The sequence below is a fragment of the Anneissia japonica genome, unplaced genomic scaffold (genome assembly GCF_011630105.1).
Source record: "Anneissia japonica isolate Jap-2015-1 unplaced genomic scaffold, ASM1163010v1 scaffold284889_len227367_cov140, whole genome shotgun sequence".
In the NCBI taxonomy this organism is placed as follows: Eukaryota; Metazoa; Echinodermata; class Crinoidea; order Comatulida; family Comatulidae; genus Anneissia; species Anneissia japonica.
The window spans coordinates 150,330-170,645 of record NW_022756579.1 but is presented as its reverse complement, the minus strand read 5'-3'; the positions used below and the strand labels follow the sequence as shown (position 1 = coordinate 170,645).

At 32.2% G+C, this 20,316-nt stretch overlaps 1 protein-coding gene and 1 long non-coding RNA gene across 2 annotated transcripts; one reads left to right on the top strand and one right to left on the bottom strand.

Moving 5' to 3' along the window:
• The first annotated feature begins 165 nt into the window (after window positions 1-165).
• Window positions 166-10,558, top strand: LOC117124225 (teneurin-3-like). Its single transcript, XM_033270374.1, has 15 exons — window positions 166-337; window positions 558-753; window positions 1,461-1,606; window positions 2,982-3,182; window positions 3,291-3,445; window positions 4,782-4,911; window positions 5,430-5,519; window positions 5,662-5,754; window positions 6,005-6,094; window positions 6,909-7,061; window positions 7,256-7,517; window positions 8,026-8,195; window positions 8,337-9,305; window positions 9,645-9,743; window positions 10,099-10,558. Exons 2-15 carry the CDS (start codon window positions 680-682, stop codon window positions 10,338-10,340), a joined length of 2,874 nt encoding a protein of 957 aa, XP_033126265.1. The 5' UTR covers window positions 166-337; window positions 558-679; the 3' UTR covers window positions 10,341-10,558.
• A 2,932-nt stretch (window positions 10,559-13,490) lies between these two features.
• Window positions 13,491-15,562, bottom strand: LOC117124227. The gene is made up of 3 exons (XR_004447952.1): window positions 15,427-15,562; window positions 14,719-14,840; window positions 13,491-14,139 (listed from the first exon to the last, which is right to left on the bottom strand). It is a non-coding gene; the product is annotated as an uncharacterized LOC117124227 (long non-coding RNA).
• Between the last annotated feature and the right edge of the window lie 4,754 nt (window positions 15,563-20,316).

Here is a 20,316-nt window from a genome sequence, read left to right as displayed (position 1 = left end):
GTATCTGATTTCCAATTAATTATTACGCAGCAGTGATATCTGATCTCAAAACTATGTTGCTTGATAATTTTCGATGATAATTGTAAAGATGATAATGTTGTTGGGATACATTATATTATATAATATTCAATTTTACAATGTTTAAAGTGTTAACATATTTACAATATTTTTATATTTATATTTTATTGGTTAGGTTGTTCTGGAAATGGTATCTGTTCCTCAGTTCCGGGTACCTGTAGATCAAGATGTCTGTGTAATAGAAGTTGGGGAGGCACATGTTGTGAGATAAGGCAACCAGCTAGAGTCTTTGGTGACCCACATTTTCTCACCTTAGACGGTAATATTTTGTTTTTTAAACTAAAAAAAAACAGCGACACGGTTATTATTAAATTTGAGTCCAAATACTAAATTTATCCATGAATTTATCTATGAACTTGTATTGGTGCTGCAAACTTTGTCACGTGAAAGAACAAATCTGGACAAGGCGTTTCATTTCACTCAATACAGTTGTCCTATTTTCAGTGAAATACAATCACAACTTTATTTTAAACATTCAGGTGTTGACTACGACTACTATGGAAGCGGTGAGTTTTGGAGCTGTCGCAGCATCGAGAATGATTTTGGGATACAAGCAAGATTCTATGAAAGTCATAAATCATCTTTGACTGGTGGCATTGCAATGAAACTTGGGAAACACGTCATAACGGTTACTACACCAAAGGAGGCAGACTATGAAACATTGCCAATACTGCGGTAAAAAAAAACCAAAAAAAAAAACCTTATCATTTTATTGTTTTTACGCAAGGTGCGTGATTCTATTTCAGCTTGGTTTCCATACAATTGCTACCCAATAATGCCAATTTTGGTAGTGCTGATGGGTCGGTCGGAACAGGGAGCCTTCAAGATTGCGTCAGCGACGACACTGCGCACAATGCAACCCGTAAAAAAAATAAAAAAAATAAAAAACTGTAGAAGACAGTGTAATGATTTACAAAAAACCTATTGATTAGTATATCAGCGATCGGCTTATAATAATGCGACATTTATATAGTACATAATTGCAATAAACCGACTCTATGCGCTTTGATTATTATCCCCGTTCACTGGATTAAACACTTATGGAACCCTATTGAGAACATGCGGATAAGTGGATAGAATAAGCGCTTGGTATTAGATCCTAATACGTATCCACTTAAGTTATGCTCCTAATTTAGGAATAGGGTTATACTTTTGGGTCGTTAATTTTCCAATTATACAAGAGACTTGCACAGCGAGGTATTCGAACCATGACATTTATTTTCAATTTTATGTTAGTCTTCTAACTTCTTGTTACTCATTTCATCACTCAATTTATATTTTTATTTCTTGACAGTTATTCTTCCCCGACGGCACAAAAGATATCTTAATCCATTGGGTTAAATTATTTATGTTGTGGCATATTTGTTTATGTTTAATATTAGGCTTGATGGAGAAATATTGGATATAAGTAGCGAGATGAAACTTCAATTGGAAAATTCTTCAGTACTCCTGGATGTCCAAATACCACTGAGAAATGGAGATTCTTCAACTAATCCGACTATGATGCTGTCATTTGAGTACAAATCAGGTATACAATAACATAATAATCTATGTCCCGAAAATGTTCAGAACGTTCGAAACCTGAGAAATGAGTAGTTTGATACAAAAAACAAACCTAGTACAAATATCAGGCACATATCAGACACATAGAGACATTTACCATCCATATACTTATGCAAATGAACTTTTTGTTTATTTACATATTGATTTAACATACTGTGCGTTAAAGTAAACATTTCGACATACATTTCTTGCGTGACTGCACTAAGTGTGCTCATAAGACTACAAATGATTGTAATGTTTCAACATGAAAAGCCTTATATTTTCGCTTGCCCTTATTTCCTGTGATTTTGCGATAAAACGACAATCACGTAAGTTAAGGGCAAAATACAAATACTTTAATGTCAATCTGCAAATTGCGAAAGATAAAATACAAATTGAAGTTTAACAAAATTAATATAGAAAATGAGCACGGGAATTCCGAAAAAAAAGGGCGCATGAAAATCGCGAAATTCTGAATTGCACTTTTGACTTCAAAAGCAAAGCTTTAGCTAAATATAAAACTGATGTTTCATCAATAACGGTTTTGTGGAAATGTTGATTCTTTGTTTAAATTAAAATTATATACTAATATTACATTCTTATTCTGAAAATATTAAGGTTACTTGTCTAGGCCATTATAGGCCCTACATCACACTTCACAGAGCCAGACAAAGTAGAGCCGTGTGTGGTCTATTTTCCTAGCTAAGGCTATGCCTACCATAAATGGAATAAAAATTACAGCATTTTATTTCTCTAAAATACCCATATTTCCAATCCATTTATAATTAAGTATTACAAAATTTTTCGAAACAATTCGATGTTATTTCTTTTGTATAACAAAATGATAGGCTTATGTGTCACATGTGAACTTTCCTGGTAGAAGGAATTCACTTCCTGATGTGTCACTTTACTATTACGCATGCAATTCAAAAGTAATTTACAGAAGCCGCTCAAATGCAGGCTGCTGAAGCCATGGAGTAACTGCAGTACGCTTTCCTATGTAACTAGCATAAAATCAAGAGAATCCCACCCAAAATCGGATACTCTAGCTATAATAAAGGCTGAAAACACAATGGTAGGCTTTTGCATCATGTTAAAAATGACTAAAATTGTATTATCGCGACAATAAAAGCTGCAAAATATTTCAAACTGTAAAATCGCGAAAACATAAGGCTTCGAAAATAAAGGGCTTTACATTTTATAAAATTTAGTATGTAAGAATGATAATGTGGAAGATGGTAAAAGCATACATACAGAAAAGTGCACAGCATCAAGTTTAAACAAAAATAATTTTGACAATTTTTATAACAATGTTCAACATTTACAATTATTTATAAACTTGATTTCACAAATGTCAAAAGGTGTGTCTGTTGGAATCGAGGTGCAATTTAGTAAGAAGATTGGAAGACTGTACTTTAACACAATACTCGCACCGACTATCAGCTTTGTCGATGAAACGGATGGTCTATGCGGCTTCATGAATGATGATCCGGACAATGATTTTGTGGGATTAGATGGCGTCCTGTATCATCATGATAATGTAACGGATTTCGTTGAAACATGTAAGATTAACGTTATATTTTTTTTGTTAATAACATTGGTATTTGCCTCAAATGTTGATAACACCTTCAATTGTCGATTTTTTTATATTTATAACCCGTCATTTGTAGGGAAAATTGAGAGGTCAAATGCTAATGGTGGTTTATATGATTCTTGGTCGTGGAATTCTTCTAATTTCCATATGAATGATGAGCTGGATGATTCGTATACCAAGAAATACAAACCTATCTACAGTACAGATGAGGTTCAACAAGACATCGTGAAGGTAGAGTACATGCATTAGGTATACGTGTAGTTCTCTACTAAATTTCGTAATACCTAAACTTTATTTAGGAAACTCACTAATATATAGACAATTTTCTTACCTTCTGCCGCAGCCGGTGTGGCCCGCACCCAATTTAATTTGGTCGTCGAGGCAAAACAATTATTTAAAAGATATTGAACATTCGATGAATACGTTTCAAAATAAAACAAAGACAACAATGGGTAATGTGCACGGGTGTGGTTTAAAGATGAGGAGGATGACATAGGCCATCAATGTAATAAATAGCACCAAATATTATTTTCCTTTAGTCTTCCTATTCCTTACTGTGTGCTACAAACAAGAACAAAAAACGCTTAATGATGTAGACGTAGGGTCTACTCCAGACAGATCTAAAATAAACATTGTAAACAGAAATATAGACTGTATGTCATATACGTGTTAGAATTTTAATGAGTCCTGATACATGATTTGAGACCCATTATAGAAGAAGTCATTGTTATATTTCAGATGTAAACACAACTAAATTTAAGTTATTTTACAATCACGTCTATTGGGTTTGATCGTAAAACATTACTTAAGTAATAACATAAAGGTAATAAACAGCCCTGTGCCGCCAAGTTCTGTCTGTTTTGTTCTGATCATTGTTAGGCTAATTAGTATTTAACTAATACTTAGAATTGCACCAAATAGTGTGTCGCCAGGTTCCGTCCTTCTATGTTTCTTTCTTTTTTTTTTCTTTTTACTGTGACTTTTTCTTTATTTGTATTGTAATCAATTACATTGTTAATTACCAAAGTTACAAGGATAATATCCAAATTTACAAGGATAATACAAAATTGTTGTACCAAAAGACAGTGTTAAAAAAAATACATTTCGCATGTTCTGCATGTGCACTGTGTACATGCGTAAAACGTCAATGTCTCGATTCTAAGCGTGGGCCTTTCTATTGTGGTCAATAACATTAACAAAGCGACCGACAAAAGTTTACTAACGACTGTTAGACTGATGACGCTTCCCCACACAAATTTCTCAGTTTCCGCATACTTTGCGGAAAAATTTTCTCCCAGATGTGAAACGATGGCTTCCAACTCTGCTGAGATTATCTTTTTCCCGTAAACTCAACTCCAAACACAATTTGGCCCTTCAACTTAATAAAGAACCAGGATTATAGACATTAATTTTGAATAGAATAGCGTGCACATTGTATTTTTTTTTGTTACAATTTTTTTTTCAAAATGCGTATAAATGAAAGATAATTTTTTCCTTGTCCATTTTTTACTGTCTGTTTTGAAAACGTTTATTTGATTATTTTTATATTTGATTTAATACAATTCAGATAGCAAAAGATGTTTGTCTCAAAGCAATACCAGATACAAAGGAAAACAAAGTATTGATTGCCTCCTGTGTTTACGATATTGCAGTAACGAATGATACGTCATTTGTCTCGCAGCAAACGCTGCAAACTGGTAAGCTGCGTCTATCACCAAAACATTACAGTTTAGAGTTAATTTTTGCGGAGGGAAACTGCGATAATGAAAACATTAATGAAGAATATAATAATAATTATTATTTTTATTATTTAAATTATTACGATTATAGTAAAACTATTATTAATTTTTATGATATTTATATTAATGACAATAGTATTAAGAAAAACAATCACAATGATATGCCTAATGATATGATAATAGTTACTAATATTATGATTATTATGAATATTATTATTATTTTTTTTTATTATTGTTATTATAAATATTTTAATAGTAGTACTAGCGTTGTATAATCATAATAATTATTATCAAATGTAAGACTTTTAATATTTTTTTATTTCGGTATTGTTATTGCAATTTTATTATTTTTCATTATTATTGTAATCGTTATGGTTATCGTCATTGCCATCACTATCATGATTAGAAACATTGTGGTTGTCATTATTCTCATTACTTTGATTGACTTCATTAATTTTTCAATCTTTCATTTTCAGGCTGTCCTTACCAGTGTTCTGGCCGAGGAACTTGTGTCAACAACACGTGTGAATGTTTGCCTGGGTGGTCTGGTGAAGACTGTAGAAATGGTAACTTAATTCAATATTGAAAAATCCCTCAAATCATACAAACTTGATTTATTTTTTTTATTTTTTACAATTTTTCCCAAGTGGAATGAAACCGTTATACGTTGGAATAATCTTTTGATGAACTTTATTATCTTTCATCTAGGTTTATGTATTTCGAAATGCTTAAATGGCGAGTGTGTGTCCGGTTTCTGTCGATGTAATGTAGGTTGGGAAGGAGATACATGTGAAGATTTTGGTACGAAAAAGTAGTGCTTTAATTATGTTTCTAATGACAATTTTTATAATCAGTTTTGCTAAAGCGTCAAGACAACCTAATAGTTTTAGTGCTAACTCTAGACACATGATCTGAAGTTTAATAACAATACATTTTAAGAGTATCATCTTATGATATTTCCAAGAAATAATACGTCATTGTTATCATCTCGTTCAAATAGATTATTAAAAGCATAAGAAGGGAAGTAGCATTAACCCTTTTATTTCTTCAGCCACTTGTTTTGGCATTAATAATTGTACAGATGAAGAGCATGGCACGTGTATTCAAACAGATGTCTGTTTATGCAACAAAGGATTTACAGGTGAGTTAATGAAAATACATTTTGGTCTTGGTCATATAGAAAAATGAGTGAGCTGTAACTTGATGGTTATTATAGCAACTTACTAGGTCAGTTGGAGAAAATGGTGTAGCCATTCTGTGTGCCCGGATTAATCGTTGACATTTAACGGCAACTGGATCCGTCATAAAGGTATACCATGGATCCATGGATATTTGTAATTTCTAACCTTTGGCATCTGGTTCAATTTCATTCTCTGCTTTTCTTGTGTATGAGTTGGATGACTCAAATGCAAGCGTAAAAAACGTGCCGTAACTTTAATGAAACGTTTAAGCCGTCTGTCTCGTATGCAAAGGACGCAGTACTCTTCATAAAAGAATTGGGGATCCAACACCAGAAGGACCCACTAGAATTAAATCTTAGGATTGTCGTGGGTTGTCATTGGTGTTTTCATCGAGTAATTCAAGAAATAGAAAATATTAGAAAATAAACAATGGTCATTTATTTTGGTAATGGTGTAGTTCAAGAAAATTTTAAGAAGACTGAGACGTATTTATACAGGCCATTGGCAAGATAAGTAAGCGTCAGAACGGTTCTAGAAAGTTTGAGGAAGCTTGCAGTCATCAAGATATGAGTGAAAATATTTAATTTGAAATCAATGAAAATGTGCGAGACCAAGCTAAATAATATTAATAATAATAACAATAACCATAGAAATAACAATAACAATATCAATAATAATAATAATAATGTTATTATTATTATTATTATTATTATTATTATTATTATTATTATTGTTATTATTATTATTTAATAATAATAACATTTAACTTTCTAGGCGAAGATTGCAGCGTCATTCCAACTTGTCATAGAGTCGCCAATTGCTCAGGTAACGGTATCTGTGTTGACATCGATGTTTGTGACTGCTATGACCAATGGAAATCTGCCACCTGCGACACATTGTCCTGCCACAGCGTTGATGGCTGTTCTGGTATGTTGTATTATTTTGTTTGCAGATATTGTTATATTTTTACTTTACTGATTATTCATCTGTAACAAAATATGTTTTTATTTTCATTATAAATATTCAAACAAAGAAATAATTATCATTTTATTAAACGATGAAATTCTGATGAATTTCTTCAGTGACATTAGCCTATAACGTTTTGTATAATAATGATTTAGGACATGGCACTTGCATAAGTTTTGACATTTGTATGTGTAACGTCGGTTGGACTGGTGAATCCTGTGCATTGCCTGACTGCTCTGAAAGAAACCGATGTAATGATCAGGGTGAATGTACAGGGCCAAACGAATGCAGTTGTTACGTCGGATATCAAGGAGCTAACTGCAGTGAATCTGTTGAATGCATTATTCTGGACAACTGCAATGGTAATGGTGTTTGTATTGAAGATGCATCCATAAATAATGGAACATTTTCTTGCGAGTAAGTTCTGGGTAGTAGGCCTACCACATTTTCTTACTTAAGCCTGACAGACACTGCATTGTATAGCCGTCAGTCAAAGAATCCCTTTCCACTCTTTATGTACGCTTAGTAACGGACGCCGTCCGTTTATTGTTGGTTGCTGTCAGAGCGGATCGTCATTAAAAAATCGCATCGCATTGTGTGCCCGGAAGTTTTCAGTACGAATCATAGACAGTGCGTTTTGTACCGAAGTGCAAATTGCAGGCGATAAATCTCCTAAAAAATAATATTTGTGCATGCTTTCATTATCATTATTATTATGACCGTAATCACTATCACCAACACTATCAGAATCCAAAATATTTGAAAGTAATTCCTCTGTTATAAAACACCCACTCAGGTATACTGATAACTTTAAATCTTTACTGTCATTCATTGGTAGTCTGTTCTGTTCCTTTGATCGCTGGAAACTTTCACGTTTCCAGAATTCTAATTACAGTAAAGAGAACCATTGTATTTGTTTGTGCAGGTGTTTTACAGGTTATTCGGGAGAAAATTGCACAGTTTTTTCTTGTGAATCTGTCAATCATTGTTCTGGACATGGAAATTGCATTGAACCTGACCTCTGCGTGTGTGATGTTGGCTATACTGGCGTTGATTGTTTATCTCCTTCATGTGAAAGTCTCAGATTTTGTTCCGGTAAGTTGACTTCTATTAATTGATCATAAGGATTGCCATGTTCCAAATAAGCTACCATGAGGCGCCATATTTATTCATAAGTACAGTCAATGTAGGCTATTATAAATTTCTACATTACTATTTTTTAACTTTCTATTAAAGGTAATGGACGATGTAATTCATTTGGAGTGTGCGAATGCTATTCTTCCTGGTTTGGTGAAAAATGTGACCGTGCCTTTTGTACTGGCAATTGCAATGGACGTGGAGATTGTGTTGCTCTAGAAACATGCGAATGTTACGTAGGTTTTGAAGGAGAGACTTGCCAGAATATCACACAAGAGAACCAAAATCAACCGAAGTTTGATTATGAAGAGTTGAATATCACTTTAGCTGAAAATACCACTATTGGAACGTATCTATTAACAGTACATGCAAGTGACAACGACACGGGAAAAAACGGTGATGTATGGTACCGTATTCTTCCTTCTGAAGGATTTTGCTTTTTCTCCTTAAATCAGGAAAATGGAGATTTATTTACTGCTGCAGAATTTGATTATGAAAGCCAAAATTCAGATATCACTCTGTCAGTAGTTGCTGAGGACAATGGATCTCCACCTATGAATGATTATTTTATTATTAACATCACATTACTTAATATTAATGACAACTGTCCCGAATTCGTAGGAGAATTTCCAGACATACTTATTCCACTAAACACCACTAATGGGACAGTTATTACAAATATTTCAGCAAAAGATTCAGACAGTGGTGAAAACGGATATGTTACGTTTTCAATTATGGTTGAGGGCGACAATTCAAAATCAATATTTGAAATAGATCCGGATAGTGGAGAAATAACTGTCTCTAGTTATCTTCAGTCAGGAGAGCATGCAATCAAGGTTATTGCTTCGGATAACGCAGCACAGCCATGTAGTATCGAGAAAGTGTTTTCAGTATACGTACCATATGACCCAAACTTTGTTGCTACCACACCATTTGTTTATACAACTGAAGGTTATGAACAACGTCTCGAGGACATTATAACATCGATCCACGGATCAACGGGCCGTGAGGATGTTACAACATCAGACCCAACAACGACAAGAATTAAGGACGTACAGCCGATGGAAGGTAAGAGAGTTCTAAACAATAACTAAACTAATTGAATTAAGTTATTGGATATGTTCTACTAAACTAGGACTATGTGTTTTTGTTCATCTTATATATATTTCCATATTCGTTGTCTTCAACTAAACGACTACCATGTACCAATATTAAGTGAGGAGATTTCAATACTATCAAAACTACATGTGAATCTTTAGAAGCTAACGAAGCATCAAACAACTCCATAGAGCTTGTAGGCCATTTAATGTGTGCCTTCTAGGGCTATTGACGCAGTAGTAATAAAGTGGATTCAATCTAAACGTGACTACACAGCAGGTTGGCTTAACAAGTTTTGTATTTTTTCAGATGATTGTATGGTGAATGCGGATTGCAGTAATGGTGCAAAATGTTACGTCGGGATTTGTGCGTGTCTCTGCCCTTATAGTGGCCCCACCTGCGATCAAGGTGAGCTACATTTCATGTGTAATTTTTTGTCATAACGTTTTATACACGGCATTTCTTAAAACAATTTATTTTATTTCGAAGATAGGGTGATGTTGTTGTTATTGTTATTATAATGTATTATGTATTATTATTATTATTATTAGTATTATTATTATTATTTTTATTATTATTATTATTATTATTATTATTATTTTTATTTTTATTATTTTTATCATTAGTATTTCCTCATTTACCTATGCCCTCAAGTGCTAATTGCCTCTTGTTTCCCTCTTGTTTTTGTTGTTCTTAAGACACTATTAATTTTTATGACATTTTTACTTCTGTGCTTGCCTGCTTTTGTATCTGAAATGTCTAGGCCCACCTAGTTCACTGTGCCTGCTTGCTTACCCCTGTACGGTTCGGTATCATCTTTCCGAGTGCTACAAGAGGCGTACAACACCGCCCTCTTTGTTCAATTCGTCGTATCTCAGCTCTCATCAAGCCTATGCTTATTGGAGTCTCGCAATAACACACGAGCTGACACAGACGCACCGCACTCTCGCCAGTGTCACCATTATGCCTCAGAAAGCTGGACTCCACAATATTGGAGGAATATAAGCGAGAGAATCTGGAGAGGATACTAGAAAGTTTATCCACCGAGATACCAAGACGCTCCACCAAGTTACGATTTTAAATAAATACACTGAGTCGTAGGGCTTTCTGGAATGATAGTACATCTGAAGATAAGAAACAATTCTTCCAAGCTCTTACAGCCTACGACTATATGAAGGTTAAAAAAACGATTCTCACATAAAAAAAAATAAAATAAAATAAAAAACAGAAAATAGCACATTTTTAGTATAATACAAGGCTAAAAGTTCAGACAAGATCAGCTCAACGCCACCCTTTATTTTGCAGCCAAATGCTATACCTTCTCAAAAGAGCTGATGAATACTATAAGCGAATATATTCAAAATAAACTCATATCGAAACAAATAACTTCAATTGGATGCCTGATCTGAGGAAACAACCCGATCAACTCTTTTAATATGTACCCAATCAAATCCAAAGATGTTAAAAAATATCTTGAAAAGGATTTTGTTTATTAAAAAAAAAGGAAAAGCAACAAGTCTGTACCTTTCCCGGATCAGATTACGTATGCCCTCCTGAAGAAGCTTCCATGCACACACCATATATTAGCCACCATCAACAATAAAATCCTGCAATCCGGAGCATCTGGCTCTTATTTGTTTATTTGGTTTTTTTTTTTATTATTATCGGCACAACAATCTCCAAACTTGCAATAATCCCTTCTTTCAGCATTTTCCTCCACAAACATGAACCCACTTGGACGAGTCCCCCGTTACTTAAGATTTAAATTTACAGCATTTAGGCTCTGATTGGGTATGTTAGCAGGAATAATTTATCAGATGCTAAAAGTGAAATTAACTGGTAACGTTTGTGTCTGTGTTCTCGTGATTTGTGTCTTCTTGACTGTTTACTTTTTGTCATTGTTTGGGCTCTGCCACTCCCTTATACGTGTAATTCTTCTGAATATATTTGCCCCTAGTCTCGGGAGTATTATGTTTCCTTTTGTTTGTTTTTTTTATTCGAATACACGTTTTATTCTTCTGAATATATACTATCCCATACACAAATTTTCTATAGAATTCTATAAATAAAATTCTATAGATTGTCTATATAGTATTCTATAGAGTATCTATAGAAAATTTTATATAAGTTCTATAGAATATTTCGAACAAATTCCATAGAAAGTATATGTAGCAAAGACAAGCCAAACCAGTCACTCGTCGCAAATCGTGTTTAAGAGAAAATGGCCAAAACATGCTGGAATGTCAAATTTTAAACAATCTATTTTATTGCACCAAACTAACCTTTATATATCTACACATCATTCTATGCTGTTATTTTCTCAATTTTCCATGTTAAAACAATACTTTTTAAGGATTTGAAGACAGTTTCTGCATGATAAATGCCTGAAAGCATAAACTTTGACGGCTAATTTCTGATGTATTGTTCTTTAAACAGCTGTGTGGTTAAACGCTTGTAACCTCATAAGGAAATGTCCGATTTGAATGATATTTTTTCATTTTATAGCTATTATTTTACGTTCTAACACTGTATTAATAACTCAAAATCGATTTTTGCTTGTCTTTGCCACATATAAAAACATTCTATACAATCTCTAAAGAATTTCTATACAATTTCTAAAGGATTTCTATACAATTTCTAAAGAAAAGTGGCTTAATTCTCTATAATAATCTATATAAATTAACAGCATTTCTATAGAAAATAACAAGTGTTTCTATAGAGAGTAACGCTGTTATAATTTCTTTTCTATAGAAAACTATTATTTATTTATATTGACAATACTTCTATAGAAAAGAACAGCATTTCTATAGAAATTATTGCAAATATATAATTTTTTTCTATAGAAAACTATGTAAATCTATGGAAAATAACAGCAAATCTATAGAATGTAACGCTGCTATAATTTCTTTTGTATAGAAAACTATTATTTTTATAGAAATTCACAATACTTCTATAGAAAAGAACAGCATTTCTATAGAAAGTAACGCTGTAATAATATTATTTTCTATAGAAAACTATTATTTTCTATAGAAAAGAACAGCATTTCTATAGAAATTATTGTAGATATAATTTTTTTCTATAGAAAACTATATAAATCTCTATGGAAAATAACAGCATTTCTATAGAAAATATTGTAGATATAATATATTTTTTATGGAAAAATGTATTATTCTCTATAGAAATGTACAGAATTTCTATAGAAATAATGCTGATAAATGAATATTATATTTTCTATAGGAAAAAAACAGCATTTCTATAGAAAATAACGCTGATAAAATTAATTTTCATAGAAATTCACAGCACTTATCTAGAAAACAGGTCAAACAACCAAACTAAAATAATGTTTGCATTGCATCATCTAAAAGTAGAAAAAAAAAAAAAACTGGATTCAATATCTTAAAAGAATAAACTGCATTGAATTTTACTAGCATTATGAAGTAACACGATGTAGCACTAGTGGTATTGTGCAAACATATAAAGATTTATAAAAATAATTTTACAGTATATAATAGCTGTATATACAGTAAATTGCAGGCCTATATAAAATATTATAAATATATTAAATAACATTAAGGTAATGTAAGCAATATTGATAATGGTAGATGAAAGAAAAAGTTTTATATATTTTTATATACTATTACAGTACAGTATTAGATTTAACTTTACACAAATTTAATAGATGTGAAAGACTCAAAAAATAAATTTCAAAACATAAGGTGGATAACCCTGCACTCTATGGCTCTTTCATAATTATCAACAAATGTATAAACAGTATGCTAAAGGGGGAAAGGGCCTGGTACTAAATACAAAATTAAATGAAAGGAATTTACAAAAGCTTAAAATATTGATTTAAATCGGTTTTCGAAATTTAATAAAATGCCAATATGGATATATTTAAACCTAATTATGTATCTATGTACCCATTGAAAAAAAGGCCATAGAGAACAGTATTGCAAAATCAACATTTTCCATGAATGTACACTTTTTAAAGGGGTTGAGGTGGCAAAAAAGAGTACACTTTTAATACACTATGTTTATAATTTTTATTGGCCCCTAAGTTTAAACTTTAAAGAAAAAATATACTCAGGTACTAAACAGAGAGCTACAAAATACAGTACTGAAATAATTGCTACTCTGACCACATAAATAAGAAAATATTGATTTTATGTATATACAATAATATGGCAAGACAAAAATATTTAAACGAATGTTATGTTTTAAGAAAATATGACAAGGGTAGATATAATTATTGATGTGGAAGTAGCATTTCTATTTAATAAAGCCAAGCTCTGGAGGACATACATTTGTTGATATGTTGTAGAACTAATCATTCTAAGCCTCAAAGTATATTTGAAAAAAAACTTGTAAGCAGTTAATTAGAGAGATACATATTTTTGAATATTTAAAAACTGGGGAAAAGTAAGAAGGGAAAACGGGTGGTTATGTCTCTTTTCCTCCAGTTTTTAAATATTAAAAAATCTGAATCTTAATAACCGCTTCAAAGTTTTTCATCAAATATTCTTGTGGGTTTTAAAAAAATTAGTTCAATTCTACAACATAAAAAAAACCAACTTTTCTGAGCCTAACTTTAAGACGGCCTACACACTGAAACATAAAATATAATAAAATACTACCACAAATCTAGAACGAAGTTTGGAATTAAAGTTAAATAACAAAATAAAAAAAAAAAAAATGCATACATGGTATTCCCAATTTTTAGGCTTGTTCATTTTCTTTATTCTGTTTGACAGAGACTGCCTCAAAAGAGTGGTTGATGCCACAGGATACTGTTTATCAGTGAAATCTGGGGGTAAAAAAAATGCAAAAAATTTGAATACTCTTATAGGCTTCTAAATCGAAAACTCATAAACAGGCAACCACTAAGAGCAGGATGAATTTTAATAATTTTGGTGCAATGTCTAAAATTAGTTATGTTAATCTCTAAAGAATAAAATGCAGATACCTTAAAAGTAGTGGTCCAATAAAAGTATTATTTCATATTTGTTGTCTTGTACAAAATCTAAATATAATTTTAATATAAGTATTCCACTAGTTGCAAAATATTTTCTTCATTTACTGTCTAATATTAAAGTTTCTTCCTTCAAGTGCTATGCAGAACATATACAGTAAGATGTAGCTACTGTGTAGGTTAAGTCAGTAATAAAGACGGGCTCCCTTTAGATGGTTATTAATTGGTTACAAAGTTACAATGCAAACTTTCGGATTAAAATTTAAAGAACAAAAAATCATTGTCCAAATAAAAAAGCTTTACATGTTGATGTACCATTTATCTTTTGAAATATAAATCCCTTATTACAGTACATAAGCATGAAGTATCTTCATTTAAATGGTAAAACACAAACTTATTTAACAAATTACCTACCTGTTATGGCAGTAATTCAGATGGGATTCAAATGCTATTTCTCTACCGATGTTCCACATGTGCGTTGTTTTTCTTCCCTATCAATGATCCTTTTCTATAAGTATACCATGGCCAATGTCAATCTATTGGAAGATAGATAATTATTTACTATTTATTAGTAAACTTTCCTCCCACATTTGCGCATGATATTAGTATTTAACTGTCAATGGACATCCATGGAAAATATTCAAGTTAATTATACCAAAATTTTTGGTCAACAAAAATATAATTATGCTTGAAATATTTCAAACTTTAATTATAGCATAATTGAAAACTTCCTATGTGTAGAATATGAGTATATTAAAAAGTTCCAGCTATTGATGTTTTGGACATGACTTGTGTGGGTGTGGAATTTAAAATTATTATATTATTTGGAGGTCAGACAGTTGACAGTTAACAAGCATTCATTTTGAAAAAGAGTGAAGTATATTGAACTGTGCAAAAAACAAGTCTCAATATTTTTGGTTGACACAATTTTCTAGGGAGTATTTATGTTTCCTTTTATCTTTTTCCATACGAAATCTCAATTTATTCATATTTTTATATTGTATATGTTTGGAATTTGAAATACCAAAATGTGATCTTGAAATAAATATTATTCATTACTTTCACTCTCAAAATTCTCTTCTAGTGGGACAATGTTTCAAAACATCTATCCGACTCACCCACCTTCGTTCTCTATTTGGTGATGGTGAAGCTCAGTTCTCAGAATCGTTACAGGATTCAGCATCACAAGAATTCAAAGCTGCATATACATCTGTTAAGAACCTGGTAATGTTATACACTCAGTATGAATTCACAATACTACATATAATAAGTGTGCGCTCGCTTCCCTCACTTACCCTCTAGTATGTTAACGTTGCGATTTTGTTAACGTTGCGATTTCTTCCAATAGTCAACTAAAATATGTAATGGTAATGGTTAGTAGTGTATTCGGAGAGACGCCTTCCACACCTGAATTGTGTTGTTAATTATACGAATGGTCCATTAAATCTAGATTGTTAAAAATGTTCGTGGTTAACTGCATTTGGTATGAAAGTATTATTAAACTTTAAGGGTTAAAACTATTGTTTAAAAATTCATGCAAAATGTAGACTTTGGAATAAGTGTAAATACAAATAACAGAACACCATAATTAAAGGCACTTGTAGAAAGAACACTTTAATTCCTAAATTAAATTAATCGTCATTTCTGAAAAATATCACACCAATAATAAATCCCATCCTTTATTAATTTAATGTGTAATTTGACACTACAGTAAATATAATATAATATAATGTAATATATAATATAATATAATATAATATAATATAATATAATATAATATGATATAATATAATATAATATAATATAATATAATATAACCTGTAGACCTAAGTTCAATAATCTTGGTAGGCCTACTTTGGTTATTTTCCTCCCGAATGCTCCACTTAAGAGATCAAAGGTCGACAGTGGCTACTACAGTTTCATTGACAATAATTTCGTTTGCTGTGGAAAGACTTTAAGTGGTTATTATTTTCTATCTTTCCCAGTGGCGTGATCAGATGAGCGGCGCTAATTCGCCAAATAAGGTGATTGTATATGATTCTTAACCACTAAACCGTAATTTCTTGGGATGGTTGTCGACAGGGAGGCGCGAGTAATAAATTTGGAAAGACATATATCTGCCCTTCCCCTTTCCATACGCCATTGCTCTTGCCCTCTCGGTCGATTTTGTGTCATCTTTCAAGTTTTTTGTTTTTTAGCATTTATTTTATTTATTTAGTTATTTATTTTATTTTATTTTTTTTTTCTAACTGAGCAATTTGTGTCATATTATTGATGGTGGTAATTGTTATAGGCTTTGGCCTACTTTAGCAGTAGCTTTTTCGTGGTGTGGAGAACCGACACAGGCCTGATAATTGGCTCCAGAACGCCTAAAGGACTTAAGTTCTTAAACATTGTTATTAACCTTATATACACAGTCAATTGAATGCATGTATGTCTAGAACAAGTGTGTAGGTGATGGGTTATGAGCTTGGAATATATAGAGTTGAGGTTTCTCATACTGACTGGCATAGCAATGAGCCTATATATTTACATTATTTTATTTTATTTATATATTTATTTTTATTATTTATAACCTTTTTTTGGGGGGATACATTTTCAGTTCTAACAGTCTGTTTTTAGAATGGTCGTGTTTAAGCAAATATTTAATAAATATAATAATTAATTTTAATATTAAAAGGTCAAAAGTAAAAAAAATACATTAAAATAAACCTTCAAAAACAATTTAGAAAGACTTGCACAAAAATATCTATCTGTGTTCAACAGAGTTTGTACCTGTTTCATCTTTGGGATTTTTGGTATTTATAATAATTTCATTATGTACACGAATAAACATGTTTTGAACACCAATTGTGTTGTATAGCAGATAAAGTTTATTTTGTATAATAATAGTGGAGGGTATATTGGTTTTTTTTTTTTTTTTGGTAAATGTTACGACCCATGTTGTCTCCTGCAGCAATAGAATCTTTAATAGACCCACACAATTGTATAATGCCATACTGACGTGGTGTAACTAGGTTGTGAGGAGCCCTGGATCAAGAGTACAGTCGGGGCCCTTGACGCATGAAAATTCACTGACCATGTCAACTAAGATGTGCACCACCGATTGTTTAGAGGAGCAGGGGTCTCCGATTTTTTAATACTATTTTGACAATAAATCTTTCGATTTTTTAAATTTTTAATTTTGAGATGTTCTGAAAGGGCATTTTTGAAGAGCCGGCTATTGGCTGGACTAATCATAATAACAAGCATTTCTACTTCTTATGAATCAAAGAAAAGCACATTCGATATTTATTAAATTGGTGTTTTCTTTTTATTTATCGGATTAACCATTAAACAATGTCAACAGCTGTATATTATGTTACTTTAGCTAAATAAGATGAAATGGATCACTCCTTACATCATTAGATTGATGTATGACCGTGAAAATGTAACACTTATCCGATAAACTTGGAAGCCAAACACCTTTTAATAAATATCGTTTTTTCACTTAGAAACAAATGCACGAGTAAAATTTGAAAATCCAAATCAGATTAATTGTTATCTGTTGAAAACAAACTTAAACACGATTCAAAACGTTTGTGGGATGAAATGAATAAACTTATAGGGAAAAACAAATATTCAAACAATATTCATCCAATCTGGAAAAAAAAAACCCAGAAATTTTAAACTCAATTAAAGAAGACAAATCAAGAATGGAAAAACATAAATTGTATTCCCACACTAAATTGTTCGGGACTTTTATCTGGCAGTATTCAAAAGAATATGGTATTCATCATTAGCGTATCCAGAATTTAAGGAAGAGGGCGCTGATAAAATGCGAGTGCACAGCACGTCAGCGCCACGATGGTTGGTGGTGACTTGTGTAAATTTCAGTACTTTGTACTTTGTAATTGTTGATAATGTAAAGTGTTTTGACACAATAAATCGTACATTACTACTAGAAAAATTGCAAAAATATGGGTGTAAAGGAAACAAATTGTTGTGGTTTAAAAATCACTTGGCTGGAAGGAAGAAAATAGATCGGATCCCCTGGAGCTCCAGGGTCCAAGTTCAATAAACTTGTTTAACCTCGGTAGTCACGTCGCCACTGTATACTGGCCAAAACAATCTGAACATTTAAAAAGATATAGACTTGCCAAAATTTGAGTAGATGCGCACTTTTTTTTAAGACTGCCCCAAAAGAGAACCAGAAACTGACCTAACACCTCTGTCATAATCATACTTACAGTATTTGGACTTTACTTTGTGTGGGTAAGATAAGCAGAGGTGCGTGTTCTTGTGCATAGGGATGAGATTAGAGCGGATTATAACAATGAGGGCGCTAAGAGTTCAAGACTGCAAGTGTGTAAATAGTTTTATTAAGCATTAACACTAATATAATTTCATCCATAAGTTCCACTTTGCCTATTAACATTACCACTTCGATAATACGAAATGATGTTTGCCCTACCTGACGTGTGATATAAGTAGTGCATGCTCAGTACATTCCTAAATACTTGCGACAAAAAAAAAATAATAACCTGATATCTTAAACACTAGACCACCCCGACATTGTGCTTGGTGGAGTTATGAATCTATTCCCCAAGTAGGAGCGGGCACTGCAATGCTATAATTCTGATGGTGTTTTGCGTCAAGAGAAATAATACGAAATGGTGTTTGCCCTCCTGACGTGGGAACCGAACCAACGACATCCTGGTAACTTGTCTAATGTCTTGACCACTAGACCACAACGCTCCACACGTCAAGTAGAGCAAACATCAATGTTTATTATTTATCTCTCCTGACGCAAAACGCCATCGGAAGATTTCGATAATGTATCTTTAAGTACTTTCGTGGTATATGTAATTTATTTTTATAATTTAACATACAGAAAAAAATATTTACGGTAACATCACATTAGGCTTAACAAAACACGACATCTGAAATTTAAAACAACAAATTATGTTTATTATATTTTTAGAAGGATTATTCGTTGCCGAATAACAAAAAAACAAAAAAAAAAAAACATGCCCGTTAGTAAACCAGTGGCATACGATACCCATGGGTAAGGGTGTCAACAAGCGGGACTGATGTTGGGTAGGGAAGCAAATGCATTAGTCCTGTAGTAATAATATCTTTGCGGGAAAGCAAGAGAATGTGATAGGGCGCTACCGGGGAAAAGCAGTTTATATTCATAATTTTTGGTATTTTTTTTTTCACTTTCAGTTGGCGGAGCTTATGGTCATATAGCTGAAGGGGTGGAGTAGGGTAAAACGTTTTTTTTAGGAAATGCACGCCTCTAGATACGCCACAGTTTTTAAATACATATTGTTTAATAATAATAATCTTCGTTTGTTAGGTTATAAAATGTGGATTCCTTATTACGTCTTTTTGTACATTTTTTCATCTAATGACAGTCGGGAGCAACGGTACCATTCAGACACGTATTGTTTAAACTTTCAGTTCGTGTTTCGAACGCTGTTATAATTTGGTTGGCTATTTAGATTTGACTTACTTATCTTCACCCCAACATACGATTACGTAACCAAGAAATTCATGTCTGTTATTAGATGCTATTAATTGTTCGTTTTCAAACATTATTTGGCATCTGCCATAATTTCCACAAATCCCCACGCATCGGAATGAACGTCTCCAAATGTTGTACTCGTTTTCAATATCTTAATCAAAGACTAAGCCATTGAGAGGCTCGACATCTCTGACTCGAGCGACGTTTGTGGCAAGAAGAATATACCATAACCATTATACACAGTTAAATATTACAATATAATTGAATTACCACAAAATAAAGACCACTATTTCGACCAGGATTTTCATGGTCTTTAGAAGCTTTGGTCTCGAATTAGAATAATAAATATAGAATACATTTGTTAATTTGGGACCACAGAAAAATGGAACTTAATTACAGGACATTTAATTAGAGGAAGACCTGCGTATACAAATAGATGCATTGGGTTATTGGTTTTCTTTCTAATTTTTTTTTTGTGTTAGAATCACAGTATCAAATTGTTT

Coding starts and splice junctions, on each gene's coding strand:
- LOC117124225 (XM_033270374.1), top strand. CDS start 680: ATGAAACTTGGGAAACACGTCATAACGGTTACTACACCAAAGGAGGCA. Junction 8,196..8,336: donor AAGTCTCAGATTTTGTTCCG/GTAAGTTGACTT, acceptor TTTCTATTAAAG/GTAATGGACGATGTAATTCA. Junction 9,744..10,098: donor TGGCCCCACCTGCGATCAAG/GTGAGCTACATT, acceptor TGAAATGTCTAG/GCCCACCTAGTTCACTGTGC.